This window comes from Culex quinquefasciatus, chromosome 1 (genome assembly GCF_015732765.1).
Source record: "Culex quinquefasciatus strain JHB chromosome 1, VPISU_Cqui_1.0_pri_paternal, whole genome shotgun sequence".
In the NCBI taxonomy this organism is placed as follows: Eukaryota; Metazoa; Arthropoda; class Insecta; order Diptera; family Culicidae; genus Culex; species Culex quinquefasciatus.
This window is the reverse complement of record NC_051861.1, coordinates 26731332-26754430: the sequence shown is the minus strand read 5'-3', so window position 1 is coordinate 26754430 and position 23099 is coordinate 26731332. Positions and strand designations below refer to the sequence as shown.

General features: G+C 34.6%; 1 protein-coding gene across 1 annotated transcript in view; it reads right to left on the bottom strand.

Moving 5' to 3' along the window:
- The window catches only part of LOC6050504 (protein sidekick-2), a 195081-nt gene that overhangs the window by 49879 nt on the left and 122103 nt on the right, over positions 1–23099 (bottom strand). Inside the window, 3 exon segments of the mRNA XM_038266625.1 lie at positions 5031–5154; positions 5234–5360; positions 9623–9789. Coding sequence (XP_038122553.1) covers positions 5031–5154; positions 5234–5360; positions 9623–9789 — 418 coding nt within the window.

The following is a 23099-nucleotide window of genomic DNA, read 5'->3' as shown; positions in this document are numbered from 1 at the left end:
TTCCATACAATTCCGTACGTATTTTATTTGAACTCTTCATTTTGCGAGAAAATCTCAAACCTATCAAAGTCACCCCGTTTTACGGTATGTAAACTATGTCCGGATCCATCATCCGACCCATAGTTGGTTAGGTAATCGAAGGACCTTTCCAACGGGTTTCAAGCAGTGAAGATCTGAATGGTCCCTAGACAACATTATAACTTCAGTTCAATTTCATCTAAATTTTTATTGAATTTAGGCCGATGCATGTTTTCAAAGGGGGGAGAGGGTGGGGGCCTACTGTTAAAAAATATTATAATTGAAATTACAAGCCAAAATTTCAACCATTCAATAGAAAACAATTGGTAAATGCATTATGCACCCGTACAGTTGTTATGCAATAATAAGTTTTAAAAAAAGATTTGACGAAAACATAAAATTAAGCAAAAATATTGCGGTACTGTACATTTTAAATTATAAAACATTTAAATCAACCCAAACATGCAAAAAAATATTCCAAACGTAGGGGAATGCATTTGAAATTGATTTCAGTTGATTGCACTTTAACCCTTTCAAGCCTGATGGGTCATATATAACCCAACAATGAAAATTTTCTAAACTGGCCTATAATTTTCGTATGGTCTTAAGAATCATTTTCCCATCATTAGATTTTAAAATATTTTTTTGAAAATTCAGGCTCGAAAGGAATTGGTAAATGCATTATGCACCCGTACAGTGAATATGCAATTATAAGTTAAAAAAAAGATTTGACGAAAACATGAAATTTAGCAAAAAAAATTGGGGTACTGTACATTTTAAATAAAAAAAAATAAATAAAAAAAATCAACCCAAACATGCAAATATTATTCCAAATGTAGGCCAATGAATTTGAAATTGATTTCAGTTGATTGCACTTTAATTTCCATTGAAAGTATGAACTTTTTTGAAAAAAAATTGCCCCCTGATTTTTCGGACCAACATTGAAGGGGTGACAAAGTTCGAAATAAAATTTGTACCAGCCTTGCTTAAATGCTTATAAACCTAGTTAATTGAATAATGAAATAGATTTTTTCTAAAACTATAGTTGCAAACTAGGTAAAAGTACCTTGGACGTAAAACTCTTAAAGTCAACAAATAAATTTGAAACGCATTTTTTTGCATTAGTTCAAATCATGTATAGGCATTGTCAGTTGACGAAATTTGGCCCTTTTGAAAATTGTTAATGAATCTGTATTTGAATTTTTGAATAAATTATTTTGAATTAAACTGAAATTAAAACTACTTCACAAATTGCATTTCCAATTGAGTAGAGAGTATCATTCAATTAATTACAACCTCTGGAAAGGAAAATATCTCTAAATAAAGATTGAGCATCCTACATCTGTCGACCCGAGCATGGGTAAATAACAAGGGAAATGCGTAATAATACTTTTCTCTGGTATCAATACCAAATTTTGGTATTCCTGGACCCTTTAAAATTTGTCTTAAGGATTATGCAAGAGAAAAATGTGGTATCATACCAATTTATGGTATTGATTTGATATTGCAAAATTGCAGAATTTGTTAATGGTCGAACACCACATTTTGGTATTCTTTTGGTATCACAGTATTTTATCGAATTCCTCTGAAACTATGGGAAAGTTTTGACCAATTTTGACAAAATAATTAATTTTGCGCTAAAATGATGTCTCAATGCGAATGTTATCATGTAAACGGGAAATTCAAAAGTTGATTTCAAACATTGTTGATATACCCCCTAAAGAAATTACTTGAAAGTGAGCAATTCTCTACGAAATCGGTCTTTTTTCTTCAATTTTAATTTTTGTATTTTTTAATCCGGCTGAAACTTTTTTGGTGCCTTCGGTATGCCCAAAGAAGCCATTTTGCATCATTAGTTTGTCCATATCATTTTCCATACAAATTTCGCAGCTGTCCATACAAAAATGATGTATGAAAATTCAAAAATCTGTATCTTTTGAAGGAATTTTTTGATCGATTTGGTATCTTCCGCAAAGTTGTAGGTATGGATACGGACTACACTGGAAAAAAATGATACACGGTAAAAAAAATTTGTGATTTTTTTTATTTAACTTTTTATCACTAAAATTTGATTTGCAAAAAAACACTATTTTTATTTTTTTTATTTTTTGATATGTTTTAGAGGACATAAAATGCCAACTTTTCAGAAATTTCCAGGTTGTGCAAAAAATCATTGACCGAGTTATTAATGTTTTAATCAATACTGATTTTTTCAAAAAATCGAAATATTGGCCGCAAAATTTTTTCAACTTCATATTTCGATGTAAAATCAAATTTGCAATCAAAAAGTACTTCTGTAAAATTTTGATAAAGGGCACCGTTTTCAAGTTAAATCCATTTTTAGGTGACTTTTTTGAAAATAGTCGCAGTTTTTCATTTCTTTAAATTAGTGCACATATTTGCACACTTTTGGAAAAAATATTTTTAAAAAGCTGAGAAAATTCTCTATATTTTGCTTTTCCGGACTTTGTTGATACGACCTTTAGTTGCTGAGATATTGCAATGCAAAGGTTTAAAAACAGGAAAATTGATGTTTTCTAAGTCTCACCCAAACAGCCCACCATTTTTTAATGTCGATATCTCAGCAACTAATGGTCCGATTTTCAATGTATATATATGAAACATTTGTGAAATTTTCCGATCTTTTCGAAAAAAATATTTTCAAAATTTTCAAATCAAGACTAACATTTTAAAAGGGCGTAATATTGAATTTTTGGCCCTTTTGAAATGTTAGTCTTGATTTGAAAATTTTGAAAATAATGTTTTCGAAGATCATGTGCATGATAATCGGATCGTAGTTGCTGACGATTAAATGGTGGGCTATTTAGTATTTTAAACCTTTGCATTAACAAACTATCAAACAAAGTCGAAAAAGCAAAATATAGAGAATATTCTCAGCTTTTCAAAATATTTTTCCAAAAGTGTGCAAACATGCAATTTAAAAATGGCAACGATTTTCAAATTCGGCGAAAACGGTACTTTATCAAAATTTGCACGATTGCAAATTGATTTTATCGAAATTTGAAGAAAAAGCGACAAAAATCGACGATGATTAAAAAATGCTCTGATTCCTCTAAAACATATCAAAAATAAAAATAGTGTTTTAAATCAAATTTTAGTGATAAAAAATCACAATTTACCGTGTATCATTTTCCAGTGTAGTCCATATACCTACAACAAGACATCACCTTCAAAAGATACAGATTTTTGAATTTTCATACATCATTATGGACAACTGCTAATGATGCAAAATAATAACTACCAAAAAAGTTTCAGTCGGATTAAAAAATACAAAAAAAAAATCGAATGACTGAAATCCTAGAGAACTGCTCAAGTGTTGAAAATTTTGTAAGTCATTTTGGTATTAAAGTGTTTTTTTTTTTCAAATTCCTCTGAAACTATGGGAAAATTTTACCAATTTTGACTAGATACTTAATTTTCCTTAACATGGCTTGAATCCCAAAAATGTTAAAGCTGATTTTAATTTTTTTGATATACCCACTAAGATTTTTTTTTTAAATCGTGGAAATTTCTTTTAGTTGGGATAACCAATTACTTTGAAAAACGAGTCAATCGACAGATTATTGAATTTTTGTGAATTTCAATCCAGTTTCATTTTAATAACACTTATTTTTCAATCTTGTTATTTTTCAGAAGCTTGAAGAACTTTAAGCCTAAGCCGTTAATGAATGATAAATGTATTCGATGTGGTGAAGAATATGGCTGTTGCATATGGATCATTTCCGTTTTTTCACCAACTGCAACTGCTGTACTAAAAAATGGCATGAAAACCCGAATTTTGGTATTACTTTGGCAAAAGCCAGCGACCAAAATGTGCCCTTGATTGCCCAGTAATAGATGGTAAAATACCATGAAATCATACCAAAATCATGTATGTGGTAGACCACAGGAATACCAAAATATAATTTTCCAAGGGCGCGGGAAAAAAAACTATGGCAATACTAAGTTTTGGTATTCAAGCAATGTTCAAAAATCCAGATGACCTCAACTTGGTATTGAAATTGTTTAATACCTTTTTTAATACCTCAATTTAACACTTGGAATAACATGGTTTGGTATTGTTGTGCCCTTCCACTTACAAGACTTTGGTATGATTTCATGATATTTTACCATCTATTACTGGGCAACCAAGGGCACACTTTGGTCGCTGGTATTTGCCCAAGTAATACCAAAATTTGGTATTCCCTTGTTATTTACCCCTGATCGGGTCAGGGTTGATCAAATAACAAAAAGTCTAAGAGAGTCACCTGAGCTAACAAGAACTTATGATGCCTGTCATCCATTATCGGTTCAGTAGATAAATACTGACTCCCTTCCTTTGAAGGACAGGTATTTATTCTTCAAGAAAGGAGTGAGAAGGGGTACTCATCATGATAACATTATCTGTCAACCTGCATATAGAGTGGCTCTTCAAACACACTTTGAGCAGAGGTTTGTAATTACACAATGACCAGCTCGGACACGTAATCTTTCTCATGATGAGACGATTCGTGGGAAAGTCTTTCATCTCCTGAACTTTCCCAAGCAGCATCGTCACAGAATCATTCGCAATGCATGGAAAAGCCTGAGGTTATTTGTAAATTGACAGACAAAACAAACCGGAATGTATTATGCATGGTTGCGAATTGCTGGGATATTTTCGTACCGGGAATTGCTGTAGTTTGTCTTTGGCATACTTTCATCAGCAGTTGTAAGAGGCTCCTTGACGCATCTGAGATTTATTGTTGAATCAGTGTTTTATTCGATGGAAATTATAAAATATACATCAGACTCAATACATATTGATCTTGATTTTTGTCTGAAAGATTCGCTGACGAGCGACTTTTGAACAAAGCTACCAATAGATTGTCGGGCTGACAGATCTAGGAAACATCAAACTTCTGCGTCTAACGTTGGGTCCGACGGCCATTCTTGTTATAGGTTTAGCTGTCGCTCAATCTCATTGGATGTTACACTCCCCTTAAACAAAAAAAAAACCCACATTCGCTTACCTGGTTTCGATGATGAAATAGGACACCGGTGCGTTCCGGGAGTCCTGCGAGTGGGCCCACGATAGATGGACCGAACGTGACGTGAAGCTGACCACCAGCGGTCGTCCCGGTGGATCTGGAACGTCTACCGCAAAGAAAAAAAAAGACACAAAACACATGCATTAGCTAAACTTGGAGCTTCTTTGGAGGGACAGGGACCTCACCTTGTACCAGCAAGTCCACGATGGCTTCCGGGCTGTGGCGGTCGTTCACCAGGCAGCTGTACTCGGCCGTGTCCGAGGCCACCGTTGGCCGGATGTGGAGACTAAAATTATCAGGTAGCAGTGTAACCTGCAGCGAAAAAAATGATGAAGAAACCGGGGTTAGTAATTAGTGGTGGACTTGGACGATGACGATGCTGCTGGTTATGGTGCTACAATAATTATAATTTATGACGGGTTTCACATAATAACTGGAACACGTGCTGGCACGACACTGTTGCGAATAGAATTCTGCACTTTTTTTTAATTTGTTCTGTCGTCGAAGCGAGGAAACCTGTGATTACAAACAGGAAATTAAAAACAACTCTTATTAAATTCTTTGAATTTAAACAATATTTTTTAATAACACATTAAAAACATCAGTCACCAAAATCTAGAAATTATTTTTGCAAATATGCTTCGCTTCGCTAGGAGACGGTGATTTTAGCGGATTGCAGACTGGATTTTCGCCATGTGATGTGATGATTGTCTAAGCCCAAGTTGCCTGGGAATCGATAATTGGGAATAAAACCAATTCCACCCGAACCAGATTCTCACCACCATGGCAGCCGTCCATTGCCGGCCGCTCCCATCTCCACCGCGCACCAGGGACAAGGTAAGGGAATTGGAAGACGGGAAGTGTTGATACTCCACTTTTTTAAGAGTATTAAGGGAAAATCTCCACGGTATCCTCAAGTAAGTTTCGCTTGGAGTTGGACGGTTTTTGGGAAGGTGAATGGTCTGAGGAGCCACCCTAGGCGAGTGGTAACGACCTTTGGCATTGTTGTTCGAATTCTTCTTGTGTTCTCACTTCTAATGGGAATGCTTTCAATTCTTCTCATCTCTTATTGGATGAATTATATCAGTCGCCCAGGCTATTTATAGCGAGGTATGTTTAGATTCAATTTCAACTGCGCTAGCAATCTTGCATGCAATCTTGTTTGAGTTCTGATGTTCAACTTGCATTCAATTTGACTCTTTGTCCGATTCTTGGATTCAACTATACCAGTCTAATTCCTCCTCAAGCTACCAATGCTCCACGGTTAAGTGGAAAGCATTTTGCTTGCCAATCCTAAGGACAGGGGATCGAACCCCGCCGTGAGCTTGAAGTTTTTTCATTAATTCCAAATTCTATTCGTTGGAAGCAGATGGGTATCGAACCCAGAACCATTCGCTTATAAAGCGAACATCGTAACCATTCAACCACGACCGCTCCCCTAAAATTATTTTTGCAATATGTAAAATAAAGTATTCATGAAGTTCTCCCAGCAGTCCGCAAATGGATTTTATTTGTATTTTTTGTTATTTGGCTAATTTTTTGTGGCGCCTTCATTATGAATAAACAAGTCATTTGGTTTCATTGGTTTGCCCATAAATATTAGAAAAACTGTATCTCTTGGATATTTGGTGTCTTCGACAAAGTTGTTTATAAAATTGCTGATTTTTTTTATTAATTTTTTGTTTACTAAAAATCCCAATTTGTCATATAAATAATGTTAATGTGTTGAAGAACAAAACCTGCAACTTTTGAGACACACAAATGTGTGGAATAAAATTTACACCCTATTTACAATTTTTAAATAGATATTTTTTTCAAAACAACCAATGTAATGCACAGTGGCATACACAATATGTAAAAATAAGTCCTGGGAATCAATTGGAAGGGGTCCCAAGCAACACAATTTGTCAGATAAACGTATTTCCTAACTGGTTGTATAACCAATCCGCCTCGTTGTCACAACTTGTTCTACAACTCCTGTGAACTGGAAAAAGTGCACTTTTTGTTGTTGTATAACTTGCCAGAAAAAGATCCAAGTTATCAGAGTAAGTTGTACAATTGTATTTGACAACACTATGCTAGCTAACAAGAGATTTAACGAAAAAAGGGGGCGTGGTGTACGGCTGTGCTGTCAAATCAAAGCGCACACTGAAAAGGAAAGTTTAAAAGATTGAAAACGGCTGTCTAACCTTTGACTGACTAACATGTAAACAAACATTTCTTATTAGAATTTTAATCAACGACGAGGCTAATAAAAATGTACGCTTGTTTTTGCCAGATTTATTAAAAATAATTCGAAACGGGTAATTCTCCACCAACTCACACAGCAGTTGCCCCGACCCCTCTTCGATTTGCGTGAAACTTTGTCCTCAGGGGTAACTTTTGTCCCTGATCACGAATCCGAGGTTCGTTTTTTGATATCTCGTGACGGAGGGGCGGTACGACCCCTTCCGTTTTTGAACATGCGAAAAAAGAGGTGTTTTTCAATAATTTGCAGTCTGAAACGGTGATGAGATAGAAATTTGGTGTCAAAGGGACTTTTATGTAAAATTAGACGCCCGATTTGATGGCGTACTCAGAATTCCGAAAAAAAAACGTATTTTTCATCGATAAAAACAATAAAAAAGTTTTAAAATTCTCCCATTTTCCGTTACTCGACTGTAAAAAATTTTGGAACATGTCATTTTATGGGAAATTTAAAGTACTTTTCGAATCTACATTGACCCAGAAGGGTCATTTTTTTATTTAGAACAAAAATTTTCATTTTAAAATTTCGTGTTTTTTCTAACTTTGCAGGGTTATTCTTTAGAGTGTAACAATGTTCTACAAAGTTGTTGAACAAACAACTTCAAAAATTTTGATATATAGACATAAAGGGTTTACTTATAAACATCACGAGTAATCGCAATTTTACGAAAAAAAGTTTTGAAAAAGTTGGTCGTCATCGATCATTGCCGTCCATCGTCACCCGCGACAGACACAGACGACGAAACAAAGAGAAACGCAAAAAGTAAGAGAGAGAGAGAGAGAGAGAGAGAGAGAGAGAGAGAGAGAGAGAGAGAGCATACTCCCTACACAGAAAAAAATATTTCTGTAAATTTACATTATTTATCATGTACCAAAAAGTACCATGATAATTGATGTATATTTACATTAGGTTCATTGGAAATTTACATTAGATTCACTGGAAATTTACATTAGTTTTGAAAATTTACATTAGTTTTGAAATTTACATTAGTTCAAATCAACTAATTCTGATTGGCCAATGGGAATGAGAAGCTCAACTTGGATTTCAGTAGGAAAAGGGTGTGGCCTATGTTCTATTTTAAAATGAGTGAAGCGGGCAGCAAAAGGAAATTATAATTTACAAAAGTTGTTTCACAGGTAGGGGAGCTTTCTCGTCGACGGCCAAGTGGAACAACGCTGGACTGGAATCGAACGGACGGCGGGTAGAATGTTCGGTGTTACTGCTGCTACCCGCTGCCGACTGAGCCATCTTCGCATTTTATAATCGAGCGGCTACAGCATCAACTTGTTCAGGGCGAGGCTCAGGCAGTGGGCCAGCGAAGTATGAGAGCGATAGAAATAGAACCATATATTACTATTTTTAGTTCGGGTAGTTTTGAAGTCAACGTTTGGCAGAAATTCATTGGATGTGTGATTTACATTAAATAGTAATTAATAGTAATTTCCATGACTTTTTACTCTTTACATCATATTTCCACATTACATTGAGTGAGTTTACATAAGAAACAGTAATTACGTGCTGTGTAAATTTACATATTTTTTTCTGTGTAGTGTAAAATGCATTTTAAAGCACTTTTTGCATTCAAATGTTGAGACTATGGCTTGTTATTTCAATTTTTATATATACATTTTTTTTTTAATTTTTATGCCCTCCCTCCCACAGCCAGAACCGTGTGACAAAAACTTCAAAAAAAAAATATTAGCATCGGCCTAAGATATTTTTTTTACAAAAAAAAAGAAACAAAGAGACCTTGCACACAACAAAAAAGAGAATTTATTTAGTAATGTATTTATTATAAAAATGATTGAATACCATTGCTTTTTTCAAAATATAAGCAATGGTATTGAATCATTTTTAAAATAAATACATTCCTAAATAATGATGAAAAACCAAATTGAAGAATACTGAGAAAATTGTTGTCTTCATTTTATCGCGTGACTTTACCATTGCCTAAAACTAATATTTTATTTGGGTCAACTTTGTCATGCAGTGGTCCGGAGCGTAAATTTAGGGGAAATTTAATTTTCCTAAAAATGGTGAAGCGTTGGAGCTTTAGTGTCTCTGGAAGAGTTGATGCAAATTTAAAGGTACAACTTTTGGTTTGGCAAATTAGGGTGAATGAGAATAATTTTAAATGTAAGTCTCAGGGATATTTTTGGGATAATTTTTCTCTTCAAGAAAGTTTTTGGAAATGCTAAGTCGAAATTCAATGTCTTCCAAACTATTATTTTTGTGATAAAAATTAGTTGAAATAACCTACAAACAAATATTGTAATAACCATAATTCACTTGAAAACTGATAAACCTTTGCGATCAAATAACTCACCCGCGGGTTCCGCACGATGGGCAGCCCGTTGACGAACTCGGCCACCGTCTGGGACGTCTTCCAGACGAGGGCGTCCACCAGCGAGTGCTCGTTCACGCCCGGGCAGTTGAGGGTGACGTTCCGGCCGGCGACCGCCGTGTACCGCACCATCGGGATGCTCTCGATATCTGTTGATTAGAGAACAGTGGGAGAGAGGGGGAAATTAAATAAATTATTCAAATTGGGGCCAAATAAATTAGCATCGACATTTTCGAGAGGAGGGCAAACCAGTTTAAACGGTTTTTTTTTCGTCTGCTTGATTTACTCGCCGCTTATTTTTTTTTCTCTTCACAATGCAAACATTGATTTTTCCCTCCGCACGTGTACAAAACATGTTTGGGTTTGTTTTTCGTGCTTGCTGGGAAATTGAGGGGGGAAATTTGAGCTGCGAAAGTACTAAACCATATCGACATGAGCGAAAAAAAACTCCACGAGTGCTGCTTATGTTTTTTTTTTGTTTAAAGAACGACTCCACTGAATCAACCGTACTGGAACCGGGTCTTGCCTGAAGGCTTTGGTAAATTTCAATTTTGAGTGCCACGTTCGTGAAACAGGACGAATGCTAACGTTTAATATCCTGATGGTAGGAAAAACTCTTCCAAGAACGATTTTCTTCAGCGATTTTTTTTTATCGCAAATCTTGATTTTGTAATAGTTGTATCCAGGCAGAACAGGATTCCCTAGCAGACGGAAATAACTTGAGAATAACATTTTTTGTCATTTTAAAATACTAGGCCAATAACATTTTATGTTATTTATAACAAGATTTGTTAGCAGTCGTTATGATTTTTTTGTTATTGAATTGTTAGTGTAATAACAGGCTAATAACATTTTAAGCTATTCTTCGAACAAATCTTTGTTATTATTTTTTGTTATTTTACCAACTAATCCAATCATCCCAACAACAGTTGGAGGTATTGTTCCATAACAAAAAATGTTATTCCAAAGTTGTTTTGGCTTTCAATAAATATCAGACCAATAACAAATTTTGTTATGATAACGTAAACTGTTATTAAACTCTTATGCAAAAATGAATTTTTCATGAAGAATCCATAACATTTTTTGTTATTTTAACAGTAGTTGTTATTGAAATGGCATGAATTCAGTCAATACCGTCTGTTCTGCCCATAATTGAAAATTCGGCTATTATGCCAAATCAAGTATTCCGAGAGAAACGCGTTTTAGTGTTTGTCACAAAATCTCCGTCAAGGCAATTTCCCATAAGAGTGGCATATTAGCCGTTTGGTTTTTCGCATCGGCAGCCAAGTTTAAACACTATTTCAGTGAAATTCAAGTTCCAGAAGATGCGTTGGAACATTCTCTACCACCTGGTGCCAATATCTCGTTTTTGCCAAAAGTGGATATTAGCCGTTTTTTCAATGGTGGGCAGTGTTCGGGTTCTACAGTTTTTTTTTTCAATAATGAAATTTAGCCATTGTCTTAAGTTTACTTAAAAAATAGTCAAAAAATATTTCAACCGCAATAAATGTTGTCAAAAAAAGGCTAACCCTCTGCTGCCCAAATATTTTTCGAAGTTTTATATTTTGGTTTGTAGCGGGTTTGGTATTATTAAACTTTAAAAACATGAAGTAATTTCGGAATTGGAAACCCCCTTTTCAAGGGACAGAAGACTCAATATTTGGAAAACTTATGATTCAAAAGTGCTTTTTTTTTGACAGATGAAATACACCAACAATGTTTCATCAAAATAAAATAAAAATTATAGGAAAAGTTTTTTTTCATAGCTTATTTTTATTAGGTTCTTTTAGGTGTTGCGACCAGGTTAGGACCGAGAATCAAAAGTACAAAAAATAATAAAAGAATATATAAAGATGATGATAGATGATCAATAAAGGAAAAAAATGATTTCCAGAAAAGAAAACACTTAAAAAAATAGCATGTCCTTTTTCGGACTGCTGTCGCGATACATCGAAATTGACGGACAGCCTTGAACCAATTCATTTTACAAACCAACAACAAGATCTTCCAGGAAAATCCGGCTCTTATTTGTTCTTACCCTCTTTTTATCAAGGTCAAATGACATTTGAAATGTTGGACTTTTCACACGAAAATATCTTTTTTTTTTTGCCGGAAACGACCCCTCCTATGGTTCCATTTTTGCTATTATTACTAGGGACACACAACTGTGCTGACCCAAATCAAGAATGTTTAAGGTTGCTGGACCTGTTTTTGGCTCATTTCACGCAATTCTTTTTCTTCTTTAATTTCGAGCTTTATTTGAAGTTTGAAGATTCTAAATGACAATCGATTAAGCTTTTTTAAATCTTTTTTTTTCAAGCCACATTTTATTAACAAACCTTAAAAAAAAACTTTACTGTTCTGCTCCCCACGTTTTGAAAGGGATGACTTAAGCTGACGTTAAATCATGACATGAATTCATTTGACCATTGTTTGCCTTACTTCTTGGAGGGGTTTTGTTTTTCTCTCGACTACGTTGCAAAAGTGGTCCGGGAAAAAGACGATAAAAAGGATCGTCAGTTTTCTTGTTTTCTACCCTGCCCCAAAATTTGGGTGGAATATTGCCGGACACGAACCTGGGTCCAACATACTCTCACGTGTGTTGTTTTTTGGCCAGTCTAGCTGGGGGAAAAAAAAACCGACCAGTTTATTGCCGAAGGCCAGCCAGAATTGGGGGAATTTCGTTTTGGGTAGAGTTCATTTACCCTTTCTTATTGCTGTTAGGGTTTGGCGAAATCTCGATTGGAATCAAATTAGAGTTGATTATTTTGGATTGACTTGAGCAGAGCATGAAATTGTAGTTGTTGTATCAGAGTATGTGGTTTATATAATGCAAACTCTAGAAAAAGTTTTAACTCTGGATTTGAATAGATTTGAATTTACCAACAAAGTTCTTTTTGAAGAGTTTTTCAAACTACCATCCAACCTAGTTCTACAACTAAACTGCCTGTAAAATAAAAACCCTTAATCCATGTTATGCTTTTTCCATTCGTCGTAAAATGTTTAACTTCATCATTTGCATTTAACACTTTATGCGAAAACAGAGCGAAAATGCGGTCACCACCACAGTTGGGGAGTTATTTTTTTTTTTTGATGAATAGTTTGCCAAACTAGTTTTGTAGCTCTATGAACTGTGGTACTGAAGTTGAGGAGATAAAATGCTTGATGTTTTTTTGTTGTTGGAATGCACTGTTGAACGTTTCAAATGCGATGAAAAACTGGAGCAAAATTTCGGAAAAGTTAACCTACGTGAAATGGAATAGTGAACAAACTGTTTAAAAAAATATTCCTGTAAATATCTCAATTCTATAGCAAAACATATGGGTCAACTGAGTACACTTTTGGACTCGACCTTCACCGATTAGGACTAAACTTGGAGGGAACGTTCATCTATCGATAGTTAATAGAAATCCCAAGTTTGGTGCTGATTGGACCATTTCTTTACTTTTGGCACTGCCCTCTTTTTTGACGATTTTCTTAAAAACTTTTTTTTCTTTTAATCATAACTTTGCAACTATTTGAGCAAAAGACTTTCTACAGGTTGCATTCCATAGAAAATTGTCTAAGGAATTTGATAAAATTTAAATTTTAACACTTATATTATATTGCAACCTTTAAAGTATTAAAATTCAGTTTTGAACAATTCCTTATTCTTTTTTTGTTTTATTTTATCAACATTGTGTTCCCAGAACAATTTTACATAATATTGACCTCAAACTAAAATGAACTATTGACGAGATACAGCGATTTTACTGAAAAAAGTTTTATTTTGCGCTGCACTCTATCCTATGAATTCAAATCCGAAATGAATTTCAAACATATAAAAACCGAAGTATGCTGCGTGAAATCAAACTTTTTTCAGTAAAATCGCTGTATCTCGCCAATAGTTCATTTTAGTTTGAGGTCTACATTGATTATTATGTAAAATTGTCCGGAGAACACGATGGTGGTAAAATAAAACAAATAAAAATATAAGGAATCGGTCAAAACTGAATTTTAATACATAAAACGTTAAAATATAATATTAGTGGGCATTTAAGGGTTGATATTTCATTTTTATCGAATTCCTTGGACAATTTTCCATGAAATGCAACCTGTAAAAAGTCTTGAGGCCACTTTGCGAACCACTATGCAGCACCCAGCTGTTACTGTTCACCGTTTACATGTTGACTGTTGACTATTGACTTTTGACTGCAATGCTTGAAAAGGGATCTGTCACAGCACCTACCATGATCGTCATAGCTTGGCAGCGGATAGGCGAAACGAACAAAAAATGAGCACCACTCAAGCAGCCGCCCGAACAAGACAACGCGCTCTTTCTCTTCCTCTCGTTTTCGTCTCACTCTCTCTCTCCCTCTCTCTTCGTTGTGTTTGCTGCGTGGTGATAGATGTCATTTGAATGCAATCATGGGAGAGAATGTCAAACGACCGCTCTCTGAGCGAATGTATTTCTAGAGGGAACTGTGTGAGTGATTTTGCGTGACACTCATTCGTTTGTGTGTCGTGGTGAAGACGACTGGAGTTTTCTGTCACCTATCACAAACAACGTTGAAATTTCTTAAGCGCTGTTTCACTGTTGACTGTTGACTATTTTTTTTATAAGAAAATTATATTTAATTAAAATAACAGCCATTATATGGCCATTAGGCGAAAAAAACAGGGTGTTTAACTTTCCATGCTAATAAAAGTTGATTTGGCGTGCTGCTTTACGAACGAAACAACCAATGACAATTACTACACTGTAAAATAAAATTCATCCAACCATCCGCGCAGGGCTCCCAAACGAGCTCAGGGGCGTTTTCAAAGCCATTTCGTGCCGATAGTGGAGCGTGCCAAATGGGGTGTTTTATGGGGCTTTAAAACGGCTTATTAATGACCACGTGGCTCCCTCCCCCGGGAGTTGGACATTAAGAAATATTGCCGAGTCATTTAGGGTCTCGCGGGGGAGGGTTGGCATTTTGGATGCTGCTGCCGCTGCCTTAATTCTTTCATCAGGGGTTTGTTTCAGAAAATTGCTATTAAATTGAGTCGTTCGAGACAGGTTTACGACTAGGACCCGTGGGAAAATTACAAGTCTTGGTTAGAGGGAAATTGCCACATATTGGCACATTTTCATGGTTTACCAAATACTGGCAACACTGTTGAGAGAAATGTTTCAAACTCGTCTAGCTGAAAGCTCAAAATTCTATAAAAAATCTTCTTCGCTGGAGGATCTCTTTGTTTCTAGTTCGCGAAATTCTTAATGAACCAGACAATTCCCCAGCACCATCTATTGGATTTTCGCGCCGGCAAATTCCATTGCAAATTTTCCACACTGCATTTGATGTGCGATTTACACAGCCACAGAACGCCCAAGTGTCATCAAACGAAATTGGAAACCGGCCCACCCATCCGTGGAGATCAATTCCAGCCCTCGGGAATTGTGCGGAAAATTGATGTTCGCACGCTCGTAATGACTGTTGGCTGGCACCACCGATGTATAAATATGCGCCAATATGGGCGGAGAACCTTTTGAAGTGTGGGTTAAATTTTCCAGAAATTTGCTTTAATTTGGTTTGTGGTGAGTTGTGCAATTTCACGCAATTTAAGTATTTCATTTCATTGTTTCTGCATTATTGAACAATGCATTATTGTTACAACAGGTTCGAATGCCGTTGCAGTTGAATTTCTTTGAAATATTTTCCATTGATACATTCTATGAATAGAAAATATTGTCGGGAATGGTGGTTGGGCACATTTTTTTAGTTGTATTAAAAGGAAAACTCGGAATAAGTATGTATTGTTGTAAAAAGCAAAAACATTACAAAATAAATATAAAATGTTTCAGTTCTTGCATGTTCATTTATTGTTTTTGCACACCTTTGGCGCAAATGGCTTTTTACGAATTGTAGTTTCTTCATCGTTCGTTCATAAACTATTTTTTCAAAAAGGTATTTCTTAATATTGCCCATATGAACAAGGCTTTTAAATTTTCAATTCAAATGGCAGAAAAAAATTATGATGCATGAAAATGCTTTTATTTTTAATTCTAGACAAACGCTACATAGCTCATCCTTGTGGTCCTTTTGGTTATCACATCAAATCAAATCAAAACCACTTAAAATTTGATCCACGGGGAATTCAGAGATGTTTTAAATTATGTTTTAACGTCATGATTCGAAATCCGGACACTTAGTAGCATCTCATTTCTGTTATAGCTGGCAAAAAGTCATGTAGGGGAACTATACCCTTTCTCAGCCTATTTCTATTATCGGCCTATCAACACTTTGATCATGAATTACAGTTTTCACAAAGTAAGTCAAGTAAAAGTAAGCAAGCAACTCCACATCGTTGATACATCTGAAAATGTTGATTCACTAGCGGAAAACGGCAAAAGTGATGAGAATTGGTCGAGCGGCTTAGAGTGATTGAAATGGGTATAGTTCCCCTAATAAGTTGGAAATGTAGAAATATCATCAGGATGTAGTATAAACAGTTAGTTTCATCATAATCTTAAAATTTAAATGACTTGTTGAGCTGAGAATCCAGGACACTGATAAAAGCCGATTCGAAATCCGGACACTCGATTTTGCTTATGAATTGCACAAATTTGGACTGAAATGGTAGTGAATGGCATTATTTAGGTCTCAAATAAGCTGATGACATCAAAACAGTCGAAATTTCAAATAAAAATTGCTATAATTTAAGGAAATCAAAGCCATAAATTACGAGTGTACCCCATTTGGCATAATGGACATTTGGCATAACGGGTTTTCAAGAAATTTGGCATAATGGACGTTTGGCATAATTGGTCCAAGACATCAGGAACGTTTGGCATAATGGACATTTGGCATAATGGACGTTTGTCATAACTCGTTCAAAAACTATCAAGGACGTTTGGCATAATGGACATTTGGCATAATGGACGTTTGCTAGCTTTTTTTTTGTTTTGTTAAATTAGTATAATTTTTTGTAAAGAATAATAACTTATAGCTTTTTTCCTATTTTCTAAACAGATAGTTTTACTTTAAAAGCTTTATAATGCATTTTTTTCATAAAATTATTTAAAATTCTTTTTTAGAATGTGTCTATATAAAATTAAGATTTTTCTCCTTTTGAAATAGCAGCTAATTTTTTGTATTATTTTTTTCTTTCTTTTATTTTAAATTCAACTAACAAAGAGATGTAAGTTTTGCCAGTCCTTAAATATTTTGCAATAAAGATTTTACACTATTTTCCCTTTTCCCTCCTTTTTTGAATTCAACCTGAAGAATGTATGTACATTTGCTCTTCATTAAAGAAATGCAATTAATATTGTTAAAGCAATTTTCTCTTCTTTAATTTTAAAACTAAAAGAAGGTAAAATCTCTCAAAAGATGTGCAGTTTTTTTTTTAATATTTTGCAATTATTGTTTTTTTTATGCAATTTTCCCTTCTTTAATATTCAACCTTAATAAGGGATGTTCATTTTTCATTCTTTAAATATTTGACAAATGAGTTGTTATGAAATTTTCCCTTCTTTTAGTTTAAATTCAACGTTTAGAAGGGAAAATCTCATAAAAAATACGTTTTGAATACTTGACAATTGCCTTTGTTTAGTTTATGAAATTTTCCCTTCATTTATATAAAATTAAACTTATAGAAGGAAAAGTCTCTTTAAAGATTCACATTTTGCCACTCTTCAAATATTTGACAATCGCATTATTTTTATGTTTTTCACCAACCTCTATTCAAAAAATCAATTTAATTAGCAATTAATTTTTTAAACAGTTTTCTCTTCTTTAAGATTAGTTTTAAATAAATACAAGAAGAGAAAATTGCATACACAACTTTATTGCAAAAATAAAGCAACAGAGAAAAATGTGCAAAAATGATAGAAATGTTTAAAGAGAACATCTATTAGAGAATTTCCTTCTTAAGTTGTATATGAAATATGGTAAAATTTCATAAAACAACTAAATTGCAAAATATTTAATGAAAAGTAAAATCGAAATCTGCAAAACAATTAATTTCATGAATTAATTAAAACAGTAAATCTTCAACATGGGTCATACATCGACATCTGACTACTCTTGTGTCACCAAGCTGTTGTGGCCAAGGCAGTTTAGTTATTGAGTTATTCTATTAAAGGTTCTTGGTTCAATTCCCGTAGACAACACTTTTTGTTTTGAAGAATTAACTTTTTCTTGAAATTGACTCGAGGGCATAATTCTCTCGGTCATCTAGAACTGTGGATTTTTTTTAGAGATTTTTCCTTCTTCAAGTTAAATTATGATCAAAAGAAGGGAAAATTGCATTATAACAGCTCAATTGTCGAAAATTTGAAGAGGTTTTTTCATCATTAAGTTGAATTTCATATAAAAGGGAAAATTTTATTCAAAAAATATTATTGCTTATTATATTGAAAGGGGAAATGTAAAGCTAACAAGAGATATTTTCTTTCTTTAAACTAAATTTTCAATAAAAATATCAAAATTTCATTAAAAAGATTTATTGTGAATTATTCAAAAAGGAAACAATTTACTGTTGGGGAAAAATAAAGAGATACCTAGTTTTTCGAAAAAACTAACAGTAATCTCTGAAAGTTGAATAAAAAAGGCAAATAAACAATACATTTTCATTCGTGAAAATGAGAAGTACTTATAAAATAAAACAAAAATAAAATCTAGTTATAAATATGCCAAACGTCCATTATGCCAAATGTCCATTATGCCAAACGTCCTTGATAATTTTTGAACGAGTTATGCCAAACGTCCATTATGCCAAATGTCCATTATGCCAAACGTCCCTGATGTATTGGACCAATTATGCCAAACGTCCTTCTTAAAAACCCGTTATGCCAAATGTCCATTATGCCAAATGGGATACACCCATAAATTACTGCTTTGCCTTCCCGGTGCTTTGGACGCCTATGAAATATTTCAGTGAAATGTTTCACAATTTTTATTTTATTTAATTGTTTTGACATTAACTACAGCATTCGAACAAACTTTAATAATGAAAGTTGATGTAAGAATTCATCAAATAACACAGTTTTGACATTCAAAATGCGAACTTACATTTAAATAATTGATAAAACAAGATGACGAGTACAATTCTTTGTACAATTCTTTTTTTACTTTGTTGGTTGGCCACGTAGTTTCTGAAATACTTTAATTAATATTTGAATAATGTAAACATGTGGTTTTATCAGTACAAAACAAATGGGTGATTCTCTGCCAACTAACAAATAATCGGAAGAAGTTGTCCCGGCCCTTCTTCGATTTGAGTTGTTCTAAGGAATATTTTTGGGCGGTACGACCCCCTTTTTAGAGAATTACAATTATCTACAAAGTTGTAGAGCAGATAATTTCTAAATTTTTAATGTTTAAACATGAGGGATTTGCTCGCAACCATAACGAGTGATCGAACTTGGCCAATGTTGAGGAACATTAACTTCAAAACAATATATGCAACGGCCTACATGTGTTTACGAAAAGAAAAGCAGATCTCTCAAGTGTAAAACCTCCTGCAGGAAGTCAAAAATCGATATAATTCCATCGCCAGAAGCTGCTTGTGCTCTTCCGCCCCAAATGAGCTGGCAGCTGGCTTTTGCAGTGTCCACCACTTGAGAGAGGCAGAGCCGAACCCATCGCCGGCAATAAATTGCGCTCCACTTCCGTTCGCCGGCGCTCCAGAGTGTCCACTTCTGGCAGCTGGGCTGGCCGGCCAGTTGGTCTTGCGAGCTAATAACTTTAAACAGTTCACTTTGCCGCTGTTTGCAACTTCACGGACTTTCGCTTCCTTCAGCGAGCACAAGTGGGGTCTCTTATTGGCTGGGGAACGTGCTATTTTGTTTGTTTGTTTTTTTTCGTTTCTTTTTCCAATTTGGACTTTTCTTGTTTTAAGCTTTCTAATGGTCTTTGTCCTGCTAGGGAAAAAAGATTTTTACTATCCTTTCAGTTGAGGGTGACTTTAATTTAATTGTTTTGTTTACTTTTAATGTTTTTCATTTCTCATCTTTCATCTTTCATCTTTCATCTTTCATCTGAGCAATTCTCCACGAAATCGTTCTTTTTTTTAAATTTGAACTCTTGATTTTTTTAAATCCGGCTGAAACTTTTTGCTGCCTTCGGTATGCCCAAAGAAGCCATTCTGCATTATTAGTTTGTCTATATATCCATACAAATTTTGCAGCTGTCCGTACAAAAAGTGATGTATGAAAATTCAAAAAAATCTGTATCTTTTGAATGATTTTTTTAATCGATTTGGTGTCTTCGGCAAAGTTGTAGATTTGGAAAAGAACTACACTGAAAAAATCATTCACGCTAAACAAAATCGGGGATTTTTTATTAAACTTTTTGTCGCTAAAACTTGATTAGAAAAAAAAACTATTACATAAATGCCAACTTTTCAGGAATTTCCAGGTTGTTCAAAAAATCTTTAACCGAGTTTGAATTTTTAAATCAACACCGATTTTTTCAAAAAATCGAAATATTGGTCGCAAAATTTTTTCAACTTCATTTTTCGCTGTAAAATTAAATTTGCAATCAAAAAGTGCTATAGTGTAACTAAGATATATTCATCGTTTTCAAGTTAAAGCCATTTTTTGGTAACTTTTTTTGAAAATATAAGCAGTTTTTCATTTGTTTTAAATCATAATTTGCCCACATTTGGAAATGTTTTTTTTGAAAAGCTAAGAAAATTCTCTATATATTGCTTTTTCGAACATTGATAATACGACCATTAGTTGCTGAGATATTGCCGATCTTATCAAAAATAATATTTTCAAAAAATTTAAATCAAGACAAAAATTTCAAAATTATTAAAAATTCAATATTACACCCTTTTAAAATGATAGTTTTTCGAAAAAATCGAAAATTTTTACGATTGTTTCATATTTCAACATTGTAAATCGGACCATTAGTTGCTGAGATATCGATGTTTGAAAATTGTGGGTTGTTTGGGTGAGACTTAGAAAACATCAATTTTCCTGTATTGCATGGCTCAGCAACTAATGGTCAAATCAACAAAGTTGAAAAAAGCAAAATATAGAAAATTTTTCTCAGCTTTTCATTTTTTTTTTTCAAAAGTGGCCAAACATGTGCACTTATTTAAAAAAAAAATGAAAAACTAACTTAATCCACCTATGTGGTTGGTGCCTTCCTCACTCTTTTCCAACAATGGGTGATATGTGATATGATGGGTTTGGACACAAATTTCGTCTAATTTCGTTAAGTTCCGGAATACAAAAAAACACACACATATCACTCAAGGGCTCATAAGTTGCATCATAAGTGGTCAGAACTCGAGATAGGGTTGCCAGATCTTCAATGTTTTAGACTCGGCCTTTCAATTACCTTACCAACGATGGGTCGGATGATGGATCCGGACATTGTTTACATACATTTAAGTGAGATCCAGCTACAAAAAAAGTGCATAAATATCACTTAAGTGGTCAGAACTCGAGACAAGGTTGCCAGATCTTCAATATTTGAGACTCCTTGAAAAGGTCTTTCGATTACCCAACCAACGATGGGTCAGATGATGGATCCGGACATTGTTTACATACATTTAAGTGAAATCCGGCTACAAAAAAAGTGCATAAATATCACTTAAGTGGTCAGAACTCGAGACAGGGTTGCCAGATCTTCAATGTTTTAGGCTCGTTGGAAAGGTCTTTTGACTACCTAACCAACGATGGGTCGGATGATGGATCCGAACATTGTTTACATACATTTAAGTGAGATCCGGCTACAAAAAAAGTAGATAAATCTCACTTAAGTGGTCAGAACTCGAGACAAGGTTGCCAGATCTTCAATATTTGAGACTCCTTGAAAAGGTCTTTCGATTACCCAACCAACGATGGGTTGGATGATGGATCCGGACATTGTTCAGAACTCGAGACAGGGTTGCCAGATCTTCAATGTTTTATACTTGTTGGAAAGGTCTTTTGATTACCTATGGGGGATTTGGTTTACATCATTTGGGCGAGATCCGGCTACAAAATAGTGCATAAATATCACTTAAGTGGTCAGAACTCGAGACAGGGTTGCCAGATCTTCAATGTTTTAGGCTCGTTGGAAAGGTCTTTTGACTACCTAACCAACGATGGGTCGGATGATGGATCCGGACATTGTTTACATACATTTAAGTGAGATCCGGCTACAAAAAAAGTGCATAAATCTCACTTAAGTGGTCAGAACTCGAGACAAGGTTGCCAGATCTTCAATATTTGAGACTCCTTGAAAAGGTCTTTCGATTACCCAACCAACGATGGGTCAGATGATGGATCCGGACATTGTTTACATACATTTAAGTGAAATCCGGCTACAAAAAAAGTGCATAAATATCACTTAAGTGGTCAGAACTCGAGACAGGGTTGCCAGATCTTCAATGTTTTAGGCTCGTTGGAAAGGTCTTTTGACTACCTAACCAACGATGGGTCGGATGATGGATCCGAACATTGTTTACATACATTTAAGTGAGATCCGGCTACAAAAAAAGTGCATAAATATCACTTAAGTGGTCAGAACTCGAGACAGGGTTGCCAGATCTTCAATGTTTTATACTTGTTGGAAAGGTCTTTTGATTACCTAACCAACGATGGGTTGGATGATGGATCCGGACATTGTTTACATACATTTAAGCGAGATCCGGCTACAAAAATAGTGCATAAATATCACTTAAGTGGTCAGAACTCGAGACAGGGTTGCCAGATTATCAATGTTGTAGACTCGTTGGAAAGGTCTCTCGATGGATTTGGACATTGTTTACATACATTTAAGTGAGATCCGGCTACAAAAAAGTACATAATTATCACTTAAGTGGTAATAACTCGAGACAGGGTTGCCAGATTATCAATGTTTTGGACACGTTGGGAAGGTCTTTCAATTACCTAACTAACGATGTATAGCATGATGATGTTTGGTTCAGTTTACTGCCATTTATTCAACTTCTGAAAATATGCGAAAACACATTTTTATTCATAACTTTTGAACTACTTATCGAAACTTCAAACAATTCAATATGGGACCCTAAACCCCGTATGGGACCCTAAACCAAGTCGAATGCGGCTGGTTTGGTCAAACTCGGTTCAGCCAGTGCTGAGAAAACTGCGTGACATTATTGGTCACATACACACACACATACACACACACATACACACACACATACACACACACATACACACATACATTTGTTCAGTTTTCAATTCTGAGTCGATATGTATACATCAAGGTGGGTTTTCGAGCTTAAAATAAAAAGTTCAATTTTGGAGCAGGATTATAGCCTTACCTCAGTGAGGAAGGCAAAACAGCTAATATTTTCAAAAAGGTTACCTGAAAACGATGCACTTTATTTTAATTTCACTAAGGCCGTTGCAAATATTTTTCAAAGTTTATGTCTCCCCTCCCTACAAAGTTGGCCTGAATAATCAGGGGGCAAAAAAAAATATTTTTTCGAAAAACTACAAAATGTTGATAAAAAATTAAGTTTAATC